The following is a 21,192-nucleotide window of genomic DNA, read 5'->3' on the forward strand; positions in this document are numbered from 1 at the left end:
AAACCTTGACAATTACCGCATCGTGATCCTCTGCAGGATTTCATGAATGTCATTTTTGTACTGCACAGTATGATACGAAATTTATTAGATTTATTTTTTAATTATTCAAGTAATATTTATATTTACAATCATATATAAAAGACCTTTCAAAAATATGAAAATTCTAAAAAAGATTTATTCATTAACAAAGTGCTAAATAATTATTGTAGTGTGTATTCACATTTCCCAAAATGTTTACATTTTTCTCTTTTAAAATGAATTGAACGATTGGATTCGAGAATATAAAATTGATATTAAACAAAATACAATATATTAAAAGCGTATAAATTACCAGTTGAAATCAGCAATCCCTTTATAATTTATACTTATAAATTAATTAATTAAAAATTTCTATTTATCTCTATTTATTATATAAATTAATTTAATAAACTTGAAGGCTAAAATTAACTTTGAATTACTATATCAGGCAATAAATATCTGCTCAAGCAAAAGAAAAAAATTGTATGTCATTATATGTATATATAATATAGGTATATATGTTTTTTTATTTTATAAAATTTCTCTCTCTCTCTCTTTAAAAAAGATATATATATATATGTATAAATATAAAATGTATATATTTATATGTAATAAAAATAAAAAATTAAAAAAAAGAGTACTTCCTTCTCTTCCTAATTTTTCAATAGAATACCGAGTATTTTCCACATTCGCTTGTAACATCCCAGAATCTATGACAGTTCTTTCGCGAAATCGACGCGATTCTTTCCGTAAGTAAGTGCTTACCCTGACGGACAAAAATTTTCCGGCGAAGAGTTTGAGATGCGAGATGCGGCGCAACTCGGGGATGAACGCAGGCCCGAAAGGTCGCTTCGGCGGCGCGTCGCGACGCTCGGCGTCGCTGCCACCCTCAGTCAGCCCTGCGCCGTAGCGCAGTCTACGGGCGAAGACCACGAGGGAAGAGGAAGCGCCGCCGCCGCCGCCGCCGCTTCTCGCCGTCGCGCGAGTCGACGCGACGCGACGACGAGCCACCGTCCCCCGTCCGTCGAGAGTTTAGTCCGCGTCTGCACGTCGACCGAAACACGCGATCCCCACGTCACTCCCACACCCGGTGTAGCGTGCGCGGCTCCCTTTTCTCTTCCGTCTCCTGTCGCTCAATCTCGTCCTCTGACGAAGGGACGACCTATAGTCCTACCGCGTCGAGTATAATAGAGAGTCTCTCTCTTCGCTCTTCTCTCCTCCCGCCGTTATCTCCTTTCACCCTCTCGTCTCGTCCTACTCTCGTCAGTTATCCGATAATCTTCTTCGTTCATCCTCCTACGAGAGATGCTTCGCGAGCCTTTCTGAGGTAGATGGAGGAGAGGATGTCCCGAGCGCGCGGGAGGAGGATTAAGAACGCCGGAAATTCGGGATGTAATATCCGGCAACCCTAGTTACACGTACGGTGTGTGCGCGCTGGTCGGCTTTCCTGCCTTCCGAGTCGGAGCAGCTTCGATATAAGTCAAAGTGGAGGAGATCTCGCTTGGAGGATTTCGAATCGATCGGGAATCTACTCAACGGAGGTGTGTTTTCTATCATTTCACTTTATTCTTTATAAAAAAATCAAATAGACTGAACAATACATATATATTATGATTTTTTTTTTTACAAACTGTTTTAATTCTCTAAATTAGATATATTAATAATGATTAATTTCTATTAATTTGTTAGAAAATACTTTGATTATTATCTTTGAGGATAATTACAAGAAATTCATATCTTATTCTTTTTTCCACATTTTAAAATTTATTCATGCGTGTGTTTCTGGTTTTCTTTCTTCATTTATCCAGAGATTAAAATTAATCATGTTGCAATTAGATGAGTTATTTCGAAAAAAAAACCGGATATTTATAAATAATGTCCTCTAAAGATTTTAAATTAATTATATTTTTATTATATATATAAATGTGTATATTTTTCTTTTCTTATTTATACCTTTATATCTTTTATACAAAAATTCTGATATTTATATCTTTATTATATATTTTATTACATTTCTATCTTTCAATGTGTGTGTGTGTGTATATGAAGAGGAGAGAATCTTATTCATTGTAATGAGTTCATATATCTCGCGTTACGAAGAATTATTTTAAGAGGATACTTTTGAATGAATTATTATCAATTCGAGAATCTTAAATTTAATAGGAAGAGAGGGATCTCTTCTTTTCATTCGTGTTATAACTCAGTGCCGCAACAAGTTTAAATTCACCTCAGTCCTCTCGAAGATATCGCGCGGGAAGTTATCTCCGACAATGGCTACAAGACTATTCTCCCATTCTCTCCTGTACTCGCAATTTCCACACGCTGTAAACTCCCTGTACGTTGCGAGGATGAATCCCCAACCACCCGCGACGCGGCGCAGAGCCTTCCCTCAAACTTTTCCGTAATGAGATTTCTCGGAGAACGAAGAGGGATTACGGGGTCGCGCGGAGGAGAGACTTTTTGCTCGTGTTGTGCCCGCGCACGTCGCCGCGGTCTCATACATCAAATTGTCGGTCGCGGATGTTGCAGAGGTGCATATGATACGTTCGGCCTGGTTAAGCGCCTTTATTTTTCGCGGCGAGATCCCGCATTGTCTACTAGATTTCGCGAGCTTCTTCCTATCGAATACTTCGAATTAATCCTACAATATCACGTTAAAAAAGCTAATATTTAATGCTATTGATATTGATGAATCTTTTTAAAAAATCCATACTTTTAAATATATGTATTACTGCTTGCTTCCGCTTCTCTGGTTCTCTCTCGTTTAAAAAGGATCTGATGCTTGTTAAAGTTCTCGGAGCGCTTGAGCGCACGTGCTCGTTGCTTCACGCGCGTGTTATACGTCACGTGTGCAATCGCCTCTCTCGTAAGTTTACATTAGCCTCCCGCGCGTCATACAAGGCACGCCGACTCGCGCTGTTTATTTGTCGTGATAACTATTGCGGGCGCTTCGTAAAGTCCGGAAACGAGCTCGCATGCGTGTGGCTGCACTCGCGATGGCGGCTCGCTACAATACTACACGTCGCGAATTTACAAAGAGGAACGCGCGTAGAGACAATGGCGACAGATTTAACGAGCGTTCTCTATACCGTGTAAAACGCATGAAAAGAACACACACGTAACAAGCTACATATCTGCAAAATATTTCGACAAACTTTTTCACCAATAGAACGCGCGAAAGTCATATTTCGTTTAATCTTTTCGTTCTGTCAATTAAGTGCGATTTATCGAGATGTCGAGCAATTAAAAATCCCGATACTTTGTCGATTCAAAAGTTTATGTGGTTTTAATTCGATTTAATTCAAACATAATTTTTTAACCAATATATCTCTAAGATATTTTTTTCTAATAAATATCTTCTTTTTCGTCTTCATTTATTTAATCTTTGACATATTAGAAATTGCCAAATTTTATTACTTTAAATGTTCGAGTCGAATCTAAGCATTAATTTAACACTGCCACGTGTGACAAATTGTCACCGTGAATACTCGGAACATTCGTTACACGATAATAATGAATTCTACGGACTTTTTGTACGAGAACCACATCGATTTGCGTGTTACGTCGTGAATCGGTACCGAAGGGGTTAATCTATCTCGTTTTTATGGGTTTTACGTCTCTTCGGTCGCTTCTCATCCGCAAGTTCCGCGCCGCGATTTAATTAAACTTCGACCTGTGCCGTCGAAAAATCGATGCCGTCGCCGTTGATTTTACTAGCGGTTCCGCGAGTCTCGGAACGAAGCAATTCCAGCGAGACCGGTCGAGTCGATTTAACTCGTTCGTGTAGAAATCCGCACGCGAACTAGTCAGCCGGTCCCGAAAAGTTGCGCACCGTAGGGAAAATTCACGGAGTTGACGGCAACGACAGTGGTAAGGAATTGCCTCCAACTTATTCAATCGAACTATTTTACGATCGAGCACAGCGTTCCCCGCCTAACAGATCGATCACCTATATATAAACATTTGAATAAATATAAAAAACCGCAGAAAAAATTCGACTTGAAATAGATATATGTATATCAGAGAGATTAATACTTATAAAAAAAAAAAAAATAATAATAATAATAATAATAAAACTAAAGAAGATTTAAATACGTTCTGCAATATTACGTTTGTTGCAATATTTCATTATATATGCATATTTTTCGTGCTTGTCACAAAGTATATTTAACACTTTTAACTTAGTAATTTTTTAACGTTTTTTGTAGTTACTATTAATTAAAGTTGAAAATTCGTAATTCTTCTACTCGTAAAAAATATAATACATTATATTCCAAATATGTATGATTCGTGCTGCTAATTTCTCATGACTCTTATGTTTTACGTACCGTGTTACGTTGGCATAACGAAGACTCGGGATTACGCTCTGCTTTAGTAAGTAATCTATGGCCACTCGGCCAGGAACGAAACGAGAGCAGGTTGAATTCTCGAGGGACAACTCTAAGCCGGGAATGTCACAATGAAAAATTGTTACGTCAACGGACGAATGGGTCCTGAGAGAGAGAGAGAGAGAGAGAGAGAAACCGGTTAAAAAGTTATAAAGAAACGCGTAACATTCGTCGAATTTCATTCTTTATAAATCCACTTTTCTTGCAAATTCTATCAAAATTCTCTCTCTCTCTCTTTCTCTCCTCTTCATAAAAATGTACATTATATATATATATATATATACACGCGATAAAAACATTTATTTAATAGATTTAAATTTTATACGATGCGAGATGCAGATTACCATGAATATAAAAGCTCGCTTCCATATATCCGGGAGTCGTAAAGTGTTCATCACCTGGAGTTTCCCGCACTCCAACTGATACTGGTTAACAATTCACGCTCCCTCGGATTCGTGAAATATAACGCTTCATCGGCGATTTTTTTGTTCGCTTTGTTGATATTAATGACGATTCTGTTAAAGGTATATATTGTATATCGATCCAATAGCATACGTTAAATTATTTTTTACAACTTTGCGATAATAATTATCTTTTCTAACGTATAAAAAAAATATGGAAAGAGAGAGAGAGAGAGATAGAGAAAAATAATGAAATTAATCGTGACTAATGTCAAACCGGATATTTCTTTTTAAGATCGAGCTCGTTCGGTACGCTTATTAGGCGCATTTGATACATTGAGATATTGTACGACTCTTATCACGACGAATGTATCGAGTGACCTGAAAGTCTACGGAAGACAGATCCCGTTTCTACTCTCGCGGGGTTTCTGCTTTATTAAATGGCACGACATCATCTGGTGCAACCGTAAAGCAAACTTATCGCGCGTCCTCTCAGACGCACCTCGTCGATCCGTATTACGAGGTCGTACAGGAATCTGATCCGAAACGAGGGAACTCTCCGGAAACATCCCGGGCCTCTCTACAAAGTGCAATTGGCATTGTCTTGGAGAACGCGAAAGGGGCGTCTTCACTCCATTGTAGAAAATATATATGTATAAATTATGCTCTAATTAATCTTTACAACTAATGCGACTGCGTATTGTACAAGATGACTCGGAAATATCGTCGTATTTTTCTTCGCCAGATTTCTCTTGCCGGCATCTATCGTTTTATACTTTTTTTATAACTCTTTCCTTTTCTTCTAAGTCAATCTTAGGTATTTCTAAACTCAGAATTATAAATGTAGCAATTTCTGAGAAATACGAAAGCAGTAAATAAAATTTTCATCGACATTCTATTAAAATAATGTAAAAAGATGAATTATTCGATGAAATTGCTGTCGATCGTTTACTGCAGAAACGAAAGGTAGAATTTTCTCTCTATTTTTTTGTAACTCGAATGATGTTTGCGGTATGCGACGCGTTTATTACCCAAGAGTATGGAAGACACGGCGCAAATTTTCCATTCTTAAATTAGGTCGCGCATTCTGTGACTAACGCAAAGTCGACGACGTTTCTCATGAATTGCAAATTCCTGTATTGTTTTTCTCATTTTTATGACTTTACCGTCCCATCCCCTTCTGCCATCTCTTCGCCGTGACAGTTTGCGTTGTGTCTTGTTTTGTCAAGAAATAAAACACGCACGTCTCTATTGATAATTTCCAATATCTTCGCATTGTACTGCAATAATTTGTATATTATTGTATATGCAACTTATTGTCACATTAAAAATTGTTTTAATGATTTTTTTACCAATATTATGTTAATTCTTTGTAGTTTAAAATAACGATTGATTAAAATTCTCGACATATATATATATATATATATACATATAAATCTTATAAACAAGTTTTTGAATGTAACAATAATAAACTATTTAATTAATGTTAATAATATTAATATTATTTTTATTATAAACATTTTTCGCAATATTACTATTTCTTTTAACATTACATATATTAATATATATATATATATATATATATATATATATATATATATATATAATATATTTTTATTTAGTTAATGTAACTATATTGTATATAATTACGCTTGACCGTCAATCTTAAATATCATCTTAATTTTTTTCTCAGTATGTATATATCTCTCTTTCTATTTCGCTCTCTACGATCTGTCTTTCTCTAAATAAATTATATCTATTTATCTCTTAGGGCGTCCTTAGGGAATCTATAGCGGGAGAGAAATCATCCATCCATTTGCGGTGTCTATCCATCTATCTACCAATTTATCAACCTGCCGCTTTTTGCAGTAGCCGTTAATTTAAGTCACGAGATCGAACGGCAAATCTAACGGCCCTTGATTTACGAAGAGCAGCATGTTTTTTAGAGCAATAATGGCCGAAATTCGATGCGACGCGCACACGGATTTAATCAAACGGGCTTCTTAGAAAATCCTACAAGCACGAATGATATTCGTAGTAAAAGAAATGGGGTAGTTGCGCGCGGATATCCTAGCGAAATTCGCTCTCTCTTTCTCTCTCTTTCTTTCTGCTTGACATGTAAGCCACATTTCTTAATGTTCGCAAAAGTAGAACTCAGATTAAATTGAGCCGTCTCGGAATTAATCCTCTCCTCGAATGCACTCTCCTCTGTTATAATAAAAATAAGAGAAGTCGACAAGTAGCTTATTAAGATCATTAGTTTCAGTTTTAAAGAAGCATTTTTAATGAAAAATAGCAAAGTAAATATAAATACACAAAGATATAAGATTCTCCTTAATCCTTAAAATTCATAACCGACAATCAATATCCTTCAATTACGTGTTTATTTATTCGAAACAAATATGTACGCCGGTATTTCGGAGACGGAAACAAACAAGTGTAGTTAAAAAAACAAATCCACTCGCATAAATCTAGCACAACCATCTATATCTATATAATCGCGCTTTTTTCTTCTTTCAGATTTGTAAAGTGGTTGCCGCCAAAAGCACAAGAATCGTTGCCAAATTCGTGCTACGCGACAAGCATCGCCACCATCACCATCACTACACGGAATTGTCTCCCTTGTAAACGCTTTAAACATGCATTAACGAAACTTCAGGATAATCTCGCCAGCGAGAATTAGCCGATTTTTAACGGGATCTACGAGCAAGGATCTTTAAGAGTTTGGAGACAAAGCTTCAGCGGCGACAAGTTGGCGACAAAGAGACAACATGAAGAGACTTGCCCTCACTCGCGGGGGGAAGTGATCTTTGAGAAAACGAGAAAACGGAGAGATATTCTCGACGCGTTGGGTCAGACGAGTCGGGCCGGCGGCGGGCCCGATCGGTGTGATGGTCTCAGGGTGGTGTCCGTGCGTGCCATTAGGGCGTCGGCAATCGTCGACCCAGCAACAGCAGCAACAGCAGCAACAACAGCAACCGCCATCGTCATCCAGGGCGCCGTTCACCGTCAGTGGCGCGACCGATCGCGCGGATATGGTGCAAATGTTCTACTACGAGAACCGCGGCAAGTGTTGCAAGAAACTGCTGAGATACAACGGATACCCGAATAAGGTCAGACAGCTTGCCATCGCAACCTCATTCCGCGATATGCTTAGTTACGTTTATCTACGTCTCTCTAAAGATCCAAGGTGTGGAATTTATTTGCAACTAACATTATTATTTCTCTCTTTTATAAATCTTAATAAAAAATATTTTTAAAAATATAAAATTACAAAAGATAATTATTTAAAAATATTTTTATTTAATTATTTTTTATTTAAATTTTTCAAAAATTAATTTAAAACATTTTTTTTTTTTTTTTTTTTTTTTTTTATAACAATTAGTTCGTGATACACATGTATCATTCATGCCACGCTTTAATGACTAGCGTTAAGATTTGACAATTAATATCGTGGAAATTCTTTCGTGAATATTCGCGGAAAAAATTTATTTCCCGCAAAAAGGACGCGTTTAAATATGAATCATAAAGCGCGCTCTTTTCGGCAAGAGCATTTATTAGTCGATGAGCATCGCTTGACGAGCTTCATCTAGAAAAGCACTTAAATTATTCTCTCGAGTAGTTTCTCGCGGAGACTTAATGTGCGCGTCCTAGTATCGCTCATGTTGCCGTGTATATGTATTAGGTGAGTTCAGATAAGTACGGTTATCAAATTTCGCCTCTGTCGATCAAACTTTAATCATGTTTCAAAAGGGACGGACTGATCCACAAGAAGCCAAACATGTTTATCAGATTCAACTAGAATATATCACATCTTAAAAACACTAATTATTTTTTTATATATGTCATCTATACAATATTTTAGCAATTTTTTGTAGCTCCTTAAAAACCAATAAAATAAATATTTGTTTAAATAGCAGTAAAATAAATATTGATGTACAATAGGAAAATATGTATGACGCGCTAGAATTTCCGATTTGAATCTTACGATCGATTCTTTATATTGTGTATCATCAAACAATAATTCATCTATGAAGATGTAACGCACGTTTCATGAAAATGTGATATCTTTCATTGAACCGCTTGGTCTTTCCATTAACATTATCGATTTTCCCGTCCGCCTTTCTTAATTGAATGTGATTTTAATCACATTTGTAGAGAAGCAATCGTCCTCGTCGTATTATATCGGAATCTTCCCGATAATGGACCAAACTAGATATAAATCTACCCACATATCCATTATCTATCTAATGAAACTTTTCATCCATCTATCCATTTATCCGTGTAATTAAATCGACTATCCACATTATCCGTCGTTCGATTACATCGAATTTTCCAATTGAGAAATGCCTCTTAAACGCTTGATAGCGTCTTGTTCAGACTGACTTTTACGTCAATTTAATATGATATTATAATCACATGACAACAATACGTTGATGGTATAACTTATGTTATAATAACAACAATCAATATTAATACAGTTATCTATATATAGATACATTAAATCATATATATCAGTTCATACGAGATGAAATAATTTACAATACAAAAAACGCGTTAAATTTTTTTTTTAAGGAAAGAGATATGTATAATCGGCGAATGCGTAATCGTATAAATAAAATTGAATTCGCCGACTGTGGTTATAAATTGCAACTTATCTCATTTCCCTTAACGGTCGATTTAGAAGCGCGCGACAAAACGCGACGCGACGATAAAAGTTTCGCGAAACGAATGTGACCCAATGAACATTTCACGCTCTACGGTAAGCCCGGGGTCTCGGTGATTCAAAATGCATCGCGAAAGCGAGACAGGTAGAAGTAAGAGAGAGAGAGAGAGAGAGAGGGAAGATAGCCATTCCAAGTTCATCGCAGGGATGGGCGAAGTTTTCGAAAGCCCCTCGGGAAATAAATCGATTCGATATCTGAATAGCCATTATGCGGACGTGGTTTCGTGGAATAAAGAGAGCACAGCGAAGCGGATAGTGCGCGGGAAGGGAAGGGGAGATGGAGAAAGAAGGCGGCGAACGTCGGAAGAGAGGCGGTGGAGGGCAGCCCTTATCCGAGAACTAGGCTAATGCTCCGAGTTGGAAAACTCTGGCTCTCTCGCGTATCGGCCAGAATTTTCTTTCAATAACCGAGTTATTATTCATCGTGGTCATTTATTACTCGAAATCGTTTCGCTCGTGTCATCTTTCCGCTTTCGTCCCGTATCTCGGTGTCATTTCTCCGTGAACTCGTCGAGGCTGCGCGTTTCTCTTCGCGTAGATAAATTTCCGCGTGTTCCTTCCTATCTCGGAGAGGAAAAAAATGGCAAGCGATTTAAGGGAAATTTTAATGTACGCGATTCTCTCTAAGTCGATTGCGTACTCTGATCGATTACGGAAAGCGGGTCGCGCGATGCTTTATCTCTCGTCGGAATTTTCAATTGTCTGATAGCGGAGGAGCGGCGCGGCGCCAGCTTCTCGTGCTCGGACAGATTTCCTATTTTCCCCGCTCTCGCTCGCTTCTTGCGAAATATGTTTTCGCCTACGGTATATCTTACGTATCAATCTTAGACATTACGCGGAATGCTCGAGTCCGGAGAATCTATAAATTATCCCCGAGTAGAAATATGAGCGCGGTAAGTTCCCATTTCGCGAAGATATTCTTCCCAAATTCCAAATGTTATATTTCAAAGACAAAGTATAACAATGAATTCTTGAGATACCATTTTGCAACGTTCTACGTGCGATCGTTTTCGATCATCGATAGTTGAACGATATGATTTATTGCGTTATTAGTATCAATCACTATTACACTTTTTTTCTAGCTTAAATATTTTCTAAAAAAATTAAAAGATCTGGAGCTTTTAATAAAGTATGATTTATATCATCCATAAAGTATCTGATTAAATAATAACTATCTCTCGTAGAAATAACTGACTAAACGTTATAATACATACTTTTTGATCCACGCGAATATTATTTTCTCAACGATTGATTCGCCAACTTCTACATCGTTATTCTCGGTCGTCACGCTACCGTAACATAAAAACAATGTAATTCTAACAATAATCGTTGGAGCTAATAATAATTCTAGACTACACGATAAAGGTACTGACGCGACCGACATCGTATACTTTTCTTCATCGATACGTCATTGACGATAATGCGCCGGTTATTTTTACGTGCCCTTCGATACTTTAATGCGAGCTTAAATGCTAGACATGGAAGGCACATTTATGATCACGACAAGAAAAATGTATTAGGATCGTTTAAAAATTCATGCAAAGACAAATAAATATTTTTTAAAAGATTAATAAATTTTTTAAAGCATCCTTCTCTCGTCCAAAATAATACATAATAAGTTTGATAAAAGTTAATAAAGAAATATTACACGTTTGCAATATATAAAACGCATTATAAGTGGCTATGTTAAAATTTAAATATATAATTTTGGTGTTTGACGTAAAAAAAAATTTTAATCTTACTTATTCTTATATTGTATAAAACTTTCTCAACGCTCCACTAGACATCACTTTTGATAAACGTGACACACAATTTTTTCTAGTTTTGAATAGCAAGATATTTCTGTATATTACTTTAAGAAAATATTTTTAATATATCTTTCTACAATATATAAAGATGACAAGAAATTTCTAGCTGGCTATAATGACTTTCATATAATTTATCGACGCAGGAACCTCGAAGTTTTGAAAAAACGCCCGTTCGAAGAAGGAAATAATTCGCAAAGAAAGAAAGTGGCTTGTATGGATGCGCCCGTTGATTTTAATCCATCACCCTCACGATGTGTCGGTGATTAACGAGCGTGTCGCGCCGGTCTCTCTAGAATCTGCGATTTAACCCGCGCTGACACGTGTTTCGTTAGCGGCAATGGCTAGCGGCATCGACTTCGCCGAGAAGGTTTCCTCGCGACGTCTATCGCACGTTGATTAATTGCTTTTCCGTTTCACAAATGATCAATGTACATTTCACGGACAATGGGACGAAAGTCAAAACCTTTTCCCACGCATTGTTTAACACATTCGAAAAACGGTAATTACGACCCTTTGCGGCTGTCATGCTCTCCCGTGATCATTCTTTCGGAAAAGGCTCGAATACTTCTAAGAATATGTGATCTTCTTTGATATATTTATAATGTATCATACATATATTCAATGAGAAAAACGAAAGAAAAACATAAATGGCAAAAAAGTCACAGTATAAGCATTGCGAATTTTTATATCTAATGATATTAATTTACATTTATAACACAGTAATCGAACTCTTTGTGAGAAAAAATTGTATTTAAAAAATTAATAAATTTATGATATTAATCAATCGTGTAAATTTATAAAAGGGGGAGAAATTAAGTAATATATTCGCGCATTCTTTGTATGATTCTCTAGAATAGAAAAATAATGCGTTTTTCAGAGAGGGAGAAGGTGCAAGAAACGAGGTCGCTTATTTTATACCCCGACTGCGTCATCTATTTGTTTCCCTGTTAAAAGTTAATTAGCAAGACCGGCGAAACTGCCCCGGGGGATCCGGCGAGAGAAAAACAGCGGGGATCTGGGAACATACTTATATCTTTTCACGAGAAATTGCCAGGAAATTGAATGCATTTAGCTATTAAAAGCACTCTTATAAAATTATCCGAAAATACGAGCGATACCGAGGAGAATAAGGACTCAAATATATTTAAAGCGGTGGATGTAAATATCCGCAAGCGTACGTTTTCTTACATGCGACCGGAAGATGCACTTTGTCACGCATTCACATTTGCAGTTGTAATCATGCACTTGGAAGAAACGGCGCGCGGTTACAATTTACTCGCAGTGTCGTCGTCGTCGACGTCGTATATCCTTTCGCGTCGCTTTCTCTCTCTCTCTCTCTCTCTCTTATTCTTCTGCCTCCTTTCCCCCCCTCTCTCATACCCGGAAAATTCCCGCGTGGCGGGAATAAACGCGAATCGCGCGCGACAAACGAGTTTTCCGCGGCCTTTGAGAGTCGACCGAGCGGCGACGAATAATTCAAATTAGCGAGAGCGCAAAACCAGCGATTTTGAAGCAAAGTAGTCTCCTCGCGAGCGAGCTCTTCGCACGAATGGAGTAATTGCTTTTTAACAAGCGTACGGGATTCCAGCACGTTTATTATGATCAGTATGTCTTTTATCTTCTTGCGGCGCGTATATACGATTATATGGACATAACGGGAATACAGATATTCCATGTCACCATTTGGTTCATTGATGGAAAAAGTCAAATTCTTTGACCGATAACAAAAGAATCGTTGAAGAATTTTTTTACATTTTAAACATATAAGATAGATCAGGAATTTTATTAAATAAACTCTTTTTTAAATTATATTATATAAAATGTAATATATGTATATAATTTAATTCGTTAAATATAATCTTAAATATTGTTTAATTAAATAATTAATCGTCTTATTACATTCACTATCAATTTCTATATATTTCTTAATAAGAACATAGCTTCAGGTATTAAGTATTTTTTGAGAATATCGATATCGATAACGAGCTACGTACGGACGGACGGTTTTCTTTAAAAACCTTTGAATTCTTTAGAATCGCGATTATATTGTACAATCGAGAAAAAGGCGACTATATCAACGAGGCTGCTCGTTCAAACTTATGAATCTCGATTAGCGCGATTCGCAATAGACACGTCGAACCTCCGCGAAATTTCGTCGGCGCGATGGTCACGTTTCCGCGGACCGCTATTACGCCCTATCGATCGATCGTTATTGCGCAACAATACCGCGAGGGAGAAACGATGTATAACGCAGCGCAGAGAACGCCGGAATTAAACTCGCCGTGACGAAATAAAATCGCCGGATGGACGATGCGCGATTAGATGTCGGAGAAGAAGAGAGAAAAGGACAGAGAGAGAGAGAGAGAGAGAGAGAGGTCAGGCAGCCACCACCGTTGCCTCCATTGGAGAATCATCCTGGGAACAAAAGAGGCGAAAGGGCCGGCAAGGATGGAGAAAAAGGGACGGGACACAGGGGAGGGCATAGGGAGGACGGCCGAGTGAATACGTATGTATACGGGGGAGAAAAACGCGAAGGGTGGCGGTAGTGAAAGAGAGAGAAACATAGAGAAAGAGAGAAGTGGCGGAGGGAAGGAAGAAGGGAGAGGAGGGAATCGCGGAAAAGAGGCAAGAGGGTGGATATTCCAGGCTGCACCCCCGTGGTAGCACGGTGCCAGCTCGTATCGCCATGGCAACCGACCCTGAAACACCCTCCGGTCGTCGCGGTACCATCGCATATCGGAGAGAGCTTCGCTTTCCAATGGCAGTAATAATGTATCCTCGCTCTCGCTGTACTCGCGCCCCCGTTGTTGATGTAGGTCGCAAAACGCGGTACGCTGCTGCACGCCGTTAGAGAGATGCTGCGAGACGGGAGGGAGGAGCGGAGCTTTTCGTTCTGTTCCTCAACTATTTCGATATCGCGCGCGCGCACACCGCTAGACAAAAGCGCGGGCGCGTTGTATCCTCGTATCTTTCCACGGCGAGACGTGTTTTCCCCGTGCACCATATCTACCGGGTATCCAAGTTCAAATTACATTTTTTTTTTATTTTTTTATTTGAACTGTATAATCGATAAACGTAATCAATGTCATTTTGAATATAAATTAAAAAATTTAATTTAATTTTGAATGTTTTGAGAAACAATTAAAGAGCGGGTAATTGTTATTTCACTTATAATTTTTCGGCATGACTTTATGATCATTCTTATTTACAACTTGATTAAGATATTTAATATAAATGATCACTCTGAAATGTTGAAAATCAATAATATCAAAAAGTTACACGTTAATCTAATCCATTTTTAAAATCCGTTAGCCGATGTTCCCTGTGACATCCTGTGAATGTTTTTTTCATTGGAGAAAGGTTTGATAAAACGTCTCTCCTTTGTGTTCCGCGCAAATCACGCGTAGACGCATGTTACAACACTCGGTAACGCAATTTTTCTATTTGCACGGCCACACCGTTGATCTTTTTACGTTTCGTCATACGGGACGTAGAATCCCAAAGAGGGAAGAGATACGATCGTTGCGCTGCCATTAACGTAATACGGACAAACTCACGACGCTGTGCGCGACGTTGTAATAACAACATAATGGCTCGTGACGATACGATCTCGTGTGAATTTACGGCGTACCGCGTAAGCTCCGTAATCGCAGGATCCGCCATTGTCTTCGCGAGAGAACGACAATAAGCTTTCATACTGATTGCGTACGCTCCGGAACGCGCGTTCTTCGTCGTATCGAATTATTGAAGTTCTTCGTTTGTACTCCCTTTGCATCCCCCTCCCCCCACTACTACCCTTTCTTCCTATCCTCGGGGAATTCTGTATTATTTGGTAAATAATGGTGAGGGAAAGCGGACTTTTGTTCCTTAAATTAATAAATGCTGCGTGTGGTGTCTCTTTTTTTCCTTAAATAATCTTTCAAAGAATTTAACCGATAAGTTATTTATATGTAGCGTGTTTCGATATTTTTCGTATCAAAGAAATAATAAAATAGCACGCGCACCTTTCGCGTTTTCAACAGTAATACGAGCGATCCGTCGTTCTATAACTCTTTCGGTACGCAACAATAACATTTTATTGCGATTGATCGATCCCCAAAGATGGATTTGTCGCCGGTAGCTACGGGTCGAAATTTACACCCAGTAACCGCGAATAGAGTCGCTGGTCTCGGAAGGTTTGCAGGTTACTACCCTTCGAGCGATCGAGAGAAAAATCTAAATCATAATGATAAACATGTCGAATCGTTATAAGAATTGCCTTGCCATTTCTTTAGCACTATTTAATGTAGATCTCTTCGCGCGTGCGAGTTTCTCTTAATTTCAAGTACAGAATGATTTTATGTTGGATTTTACTATAACTCCGAAGAATTTGCGTTAATTGTAATTTTGAAGAAAAAATCTGTATTAGAAATTTCAAAAAATATTTTTCAGAAAGTTCATCTTGAGAAAGTTAATATATATAACAAAATGAGATTAATATAATTGTTGTGGATTTAACATTGTTAATCGAGAGGCTTACGGGCGCCATATACTCGTTTTCGCTTTAATATTATTACATATTACGTTATTATGTGCCGCGACTGGCGGACGTATCGTTAACTTTAATCAGAACGTTCTATATGCCGTGATGCTTTTCTGGCATGCTGCGAATTACATTTCTCCACTCGAATTATGCAAAACGCATCGGGGGGAAAAGTAGACACGCGCGAGTAATCGTGCGATATTACTAGATATTATTATGCAACGGGAAAAGCCGGTGTAAGCAATTCAGAATAAGTTGGCACATGGTAAGACATCGTAAAAACATAATCTTTGTAGCTCAGTTACATAATAATTTAATCTAATATACGCAATAGATACGAATGTGAATACGAATAATATTCATTCCTTGCCCAGATTTGAAAAGATAATATTTCTCTCTTTATATTTTAAAATTAAATTCCAATTAGAAAAAAAATATTTTCAGACCTTTTCAATTATAAATTATTTTGTGAAATTGAAGAAATAATTCGAAAGGATCTTTTATAGTATCCGTAAAGTCTGAGCGTTTTGCTAGAAGACGGCATTGCACGGATAAGAAAAAGGCGGGAAAAAAGAATTTAAGAAACAAGGAAGAGAAAACGGGAGGAGAACGCAGCTCGAAGAAAAGCACCATCGCGCGTTCACCAATGTATCACAGTGAAAGTAGAGTCAGTGTTTTTAATAGTTAAGGCGCCGCTTGTTTCTAACGAGCATTCCTTGTTTAAGCTTCTTAGCTGCGCTCAAACCCCCGTTCTTTCCTCGCGAGCGACGCGTCGCAGATTCAAATGAACTGGCTTCTTTTTAGATATCAATATTGTGCGCGTTATTGAATTAACGTATTAAAGATTATTAAAAAATAAATTATTCCTTTTAGAGAATTAAATTATAAATTATTTATACTTTATACAATAATTCACACTTTATATGTCAACTTTTATTCTTTATATCTTACTCATTAGTTATATTATTTTTTATAGTCCTTTATACATTATGTACCTCTATGTTATTATATTTATGTTATTATTCAATAACAATCAATTTTAAATTTTATATATAATATATATAATTAAAAATCGAAAGTTAACGCTATGTAATAAGTATTTTTGCATAAAAGTTGTTGCAAAATAAATTATTCAATTTATCTTTCTTTGTTTTCCACCATCTCTCATCGGTCATCCTTTCGATCATCCTCACATTTTATCCTCAGGTTTCCAGTATGAAGAGGGGCCGCGTGACGTTTCCACGTCGGCCATTGTGCCCTTTAATTTACGAGGCGCCATCGAGTTTGCCTCGTATGCAGAAAGCTAGCACGTGAAGGCGTCGCATGACAGCCTGCGCGAGTTAGGCTGACAATTTACGTCTGTTATTTTACGAAGGCTCGTTTGAAGAATACGGGGTGAGAATCCTCCTAGAAAATCTAACCATCACGCAAATATCGATCTTTTCGCAAACGTTTATCTTTGAAACATCAAGTCTACGGTTGCACGGAAATTAAATTTTAGCAGGTTTATGCGACTCAGTCGATCTTCGAGATTTGTCTTTTTTTGTACGAAATCTGAGATAATAACAAGCAGTAATTATATTCCCTTTTCTTATTTTCTTCGACACAAGGAGTGCGAAGATTGCCGTCCGACATGATCAATCCGGTTCGAGATGGAGATCCGGTAAAATTCGACTGCTACTGTTTTAATAGGCCATTAAACTCGATCGAACCAAAGTGCGAATTTCACGTATAATTAACGCACTATGTCCCGGCGCTTAATTGCTCCGCGGCGTGCTCTTTCGCCGATTAACGGACGCGCTCTGTCGCTTTCGCGAAAAAATTACGTCGCGTCGACAGAAAAAAAAAAAGAGAGAGAGAGAAGCCCGAGAGCATCATTCTCGTTTTAGGAAATTTCACCCTGAATACGCAGTCCCAAATTATTTTCAGATATGGCAAAGAAATATAATACATAATGTTAAATCTCATTTATAATTACATGCAAAAGTAACACGAATATTACAAACGGTCTAATTTCTAAAAATGATAAAAGTCCGTATTAATATCGTGGCGGTCCAATTAACGAAGATTTCTACAAAGCATTTTATTAATGGAACCCTATCGTCAATTCCATATAGCGCGCACGTTAGCCGTATCCGTGATAAGCAACCAGCCGAGAGAGTAAATGGTGCCGCGTCCGGGAAACGGTAATTTCTCAAGACGTAAATGAGAAACTTTGTGAGAAGGTAGGAAAAGGAAAGGGGAGATGAGGCGAAGTGGCGACAACGGGATTGATTGAAATCGACATCGTAGAAATCTACGGATTTCTGTCAGAAAGCTACTCTCGATTGAGTGAGAAAGAGAGAGAGAGAATCGCTCAACAAAGTAGCTTGCCGGGGTGTCTATAGTCCGGAGAGTGCATTGAATCGAGGGAGACCGATTTGGAAAGCCGATAAAGTGTATTCCAACGAGATGCGGGCTACGTTTCACTTGTCATCTGGATAAGCTAGCGATGAGAAATTAATTTAGCGTCAGCAATTTCGCCGAAAAAGGGCATTCGGTATTTACATTTTTCAAATTTCTTCCTCACATTTTCTCAAAGTTCAAAATTTGTAATTACACACACACACACACATGCCATTACGTTATCAAAGGGTAATTTCAATGTAATCGGAATTATCCAATTATTATAGCTCTTATCATAATATTTTATAAAAATCAATGCTTCATCTTCTAAGACAAATTAACGATATTTTTCTCGAACACTTGTACCTGTCGGGCAATCTAATTAAATGTCCGCTAAGACGGGTGTAAGATACGAGGTCGGGATCGACGTAGCACGATATCTAGGATTTTCGCGGAAAGCGGATTTAATCTTGATATATATTTATCGGCCGGAATCGGGCGCCGTTCGCCCGTAACGTGTCGTTCCGCTGACCTTTTCCCCCGAACCGGGGTTAACCCGGAAAATTCCCTTGGCACTTTGTCTTCGAGGCGCGAGTCATCTGCCCGCACAAGAAACAAAACGAAGCGACCGATAAAACCCGGAAAAGCGCGCCGGATAACGCCGAAGCAACATAATCCGCACTGAGACCGCCATAAGAAACACGGAAACTGTAAAAAGCACCTTTTTATATATGTCGATCCATTTATAATTTTTTATTTTGAATTATGTTGTATTGCCGATCGAATAGCAATTGATAATTTAACATTTCTTATAATATTATATTAATTATCTCATCGACATTAATATTATTTAGGAAGACTTTCTGATTTCATAAAATGTTTGAAAGCTTCCTATCGTTAGATAAAAGAGAGAAATTTTTGTATAAAGAAGATATTGTACTTGTCCTCGCGTATATGTATTAAAATTTTCCTATAAAATTTAATAATTACATTTTATATTAAAGTCAACAAGAGCTCTTTCTCTCTCTCTCTCTCTCTCTCTCTCTCTCTCTCTCTCTCTCTCTAATGCAATATATTTTTTATTAATTCACATATTTCTGGCATTTTAATGTTTCTTACAAGTTCCCAAGATCCGTCGATAATGGATGTACATAAACTTGCGCGTAATGTACTAGAGTTTCTATCGTTGCTTCGCACTTTGGCTAATTTCTTGGTCAAACTCGAATCACAATGGCACCGAGTACGTGCGTGTTCCGAGAGAGCATCTCACTATAGCTCGATACAGGTGGTATAGCTTAGGTGGCACAGGCGTAATATTATATTCTCCTTGGTCAGGGGAGCGCATCGACGTTATTTGCATGCATTCGATGGCGCCGTCGTTGTTGGCCCGGCACGTCCTCGGCGAAACTTGCCGGAGTCGTGGTCGCGTGATCTCGCGACGATCTTCGTATATTTGTCGCGACACACTCGCAGAGACACCGCGGTAATTCGGATTGCCGACCGTACACATTCTCAACTGCAAACTCGACTTGACATTGGTAATCATAGTAGTGTAACATCTCTCTCTCTCTCTCTCTCTCTCTCTCTCTTTCTGTCTCGGTTATCTCGTGGATTATTCCGCTCTCCGGAGACGGTGTTTCTTCGACAAATGAACCTCTGAGCCGTTCGCAGCGCGTTGGTCCTGCAACGATATCGACGTGCGCGACTGAGCGAAGCCGATGGAAGGTGTCAAAGGGCTCGATAGCGTGGCCGTTATTCTCTTCGAGATTGAAGCTAATATTGGAATTCGCGAAGATAATTAACGCGTGTTTGGAGAGGCTTGTGTACAATTAAAGAGTAAGATACAATAATAACGTTCCTCACCTAAATTTTTCTATTTGTTTTTCTAAATTATTTAAAAATTCAATTGATATCGTTACATAACATGTCAATATTTACATCGTGCTTTTTACTACATTTTACACTATGAGAAAAGTTCTCTTACGATTCTCTGATTCACACATTATAAATGTGTGCTTCTAATCGATGCGCTTCCCATTTGCGCACTTCGCCATGCTTCATCACGATCGCGGTCGTTTGTAACATCCAGAAGGGAAGCGTGCGCCTCGAATTGCGAAGCGGGCGAATCACGGCAAGTGCGATATCGGGTGTCGTACGGATGCTTGGATATCGTACGAGCGATATATCGACGCGGGGTTTCACCGGATCCTCCTGGTATCCGTAGTCGCGATTCGAGAACGTCGACCGCATTCGCGTGAAGGTTTTAGGAGCGCCAAGAGTTTCTCACCTCGCACGATTCGCGTTAATCCCCTTTCTAGTTTAATCCGATTTTAAACATATACTTTATCCTTTTAATACTATTACATTAAATTGTAACATCACTTCTAAAAAATGTTGAATTATTTTAATCCTTTTCTGAAAATTATTCAACTATTCGTTTTTGAAAGTACAGTTTTTAGAGCTTTAAGACGAAAATATTTTCTACTAGTTTCGTTAAGATGGATTAACGTTTATTTATTTAATTAGTAACAGATAAAAAATGTATCATTAAGTTACAAAATAAATTTTCTCCTGATATAAATTCAATCCTTTGCAAGCCCATTTTTACTTTTATTATAATAATGCTTCTTTGAATATTAACATTATTTAGGGGTACAAAAATGCAAATTAAATAGCAACTGTGGTCACCCTGGGCATTGTCGATAATGACTCTGAGTGGTCCTATAATAATTGAAATGAATAAATAATATCGCGCGTACAGCATACGTAATAACTTGCTAATACACGCTAAATTTCGATGAGATCGCGGAAATAGATTGAACAAATTTGGCGACGAGCACGTCGATGCGTATATGGCGATGTAACGAACCGAATAATTGCGTTAATACGTTAATCGTGCCCTCTAATTAATGGGACACGACGCAAAAGCGACATGTCGTTCGCA

General features: G+C 38.0%; 1 protein-coding gene across 2 annotated transcripts in view; it reads left to right on the forward strand.

Moving 5' to 3' along the window:
* Positions 1-960: 960 nt before the first annotated feature.
* LOC138944679 (uncharacterized) overlaps positions 961-21,192 on the forward strand; it is a 38,142-nt gene continuing 17,910 nt past the window's right edge. Inside the window, exons 1-2 of one of the 2 annotated variants that reach the window (XM_070315550.1) lie at positions 961-1,559; positions 7,328-7,920. In XM_070315550.1, the coding sequence (XP_070171651.1) occupies positions 7,699-7,920 (222 nt within the window). In that variant the 5' untranslated portion in view covers positions 961-1,559; positions 7,328-7,698. Of the gene's footprint in view, positions 1,560-3,684; positions 3,889-7,327; positions 7,921-21,192 lie in introns of those variants that run through there. The other variant, XM_070315551.1, reaches the window with a different exon arrangement.

The sequence above is a fragment of the Polyergus mexicanus genome, unplaced genomic scaffold, assembly GCF_030449975.1.
Source record: "Polyergus mexicanus isolate NDT 795.1 unplaced genomic scaffold, iyPolMexi1.0 SCAF_2, whole genome shotgun sequence".
Lineage (NCBI taxonomy): Eukaryota > Metazoa > Arthropoda > Insecta > Hymenoptera > Formicidae > Polyergus > Polyergus mexicanus.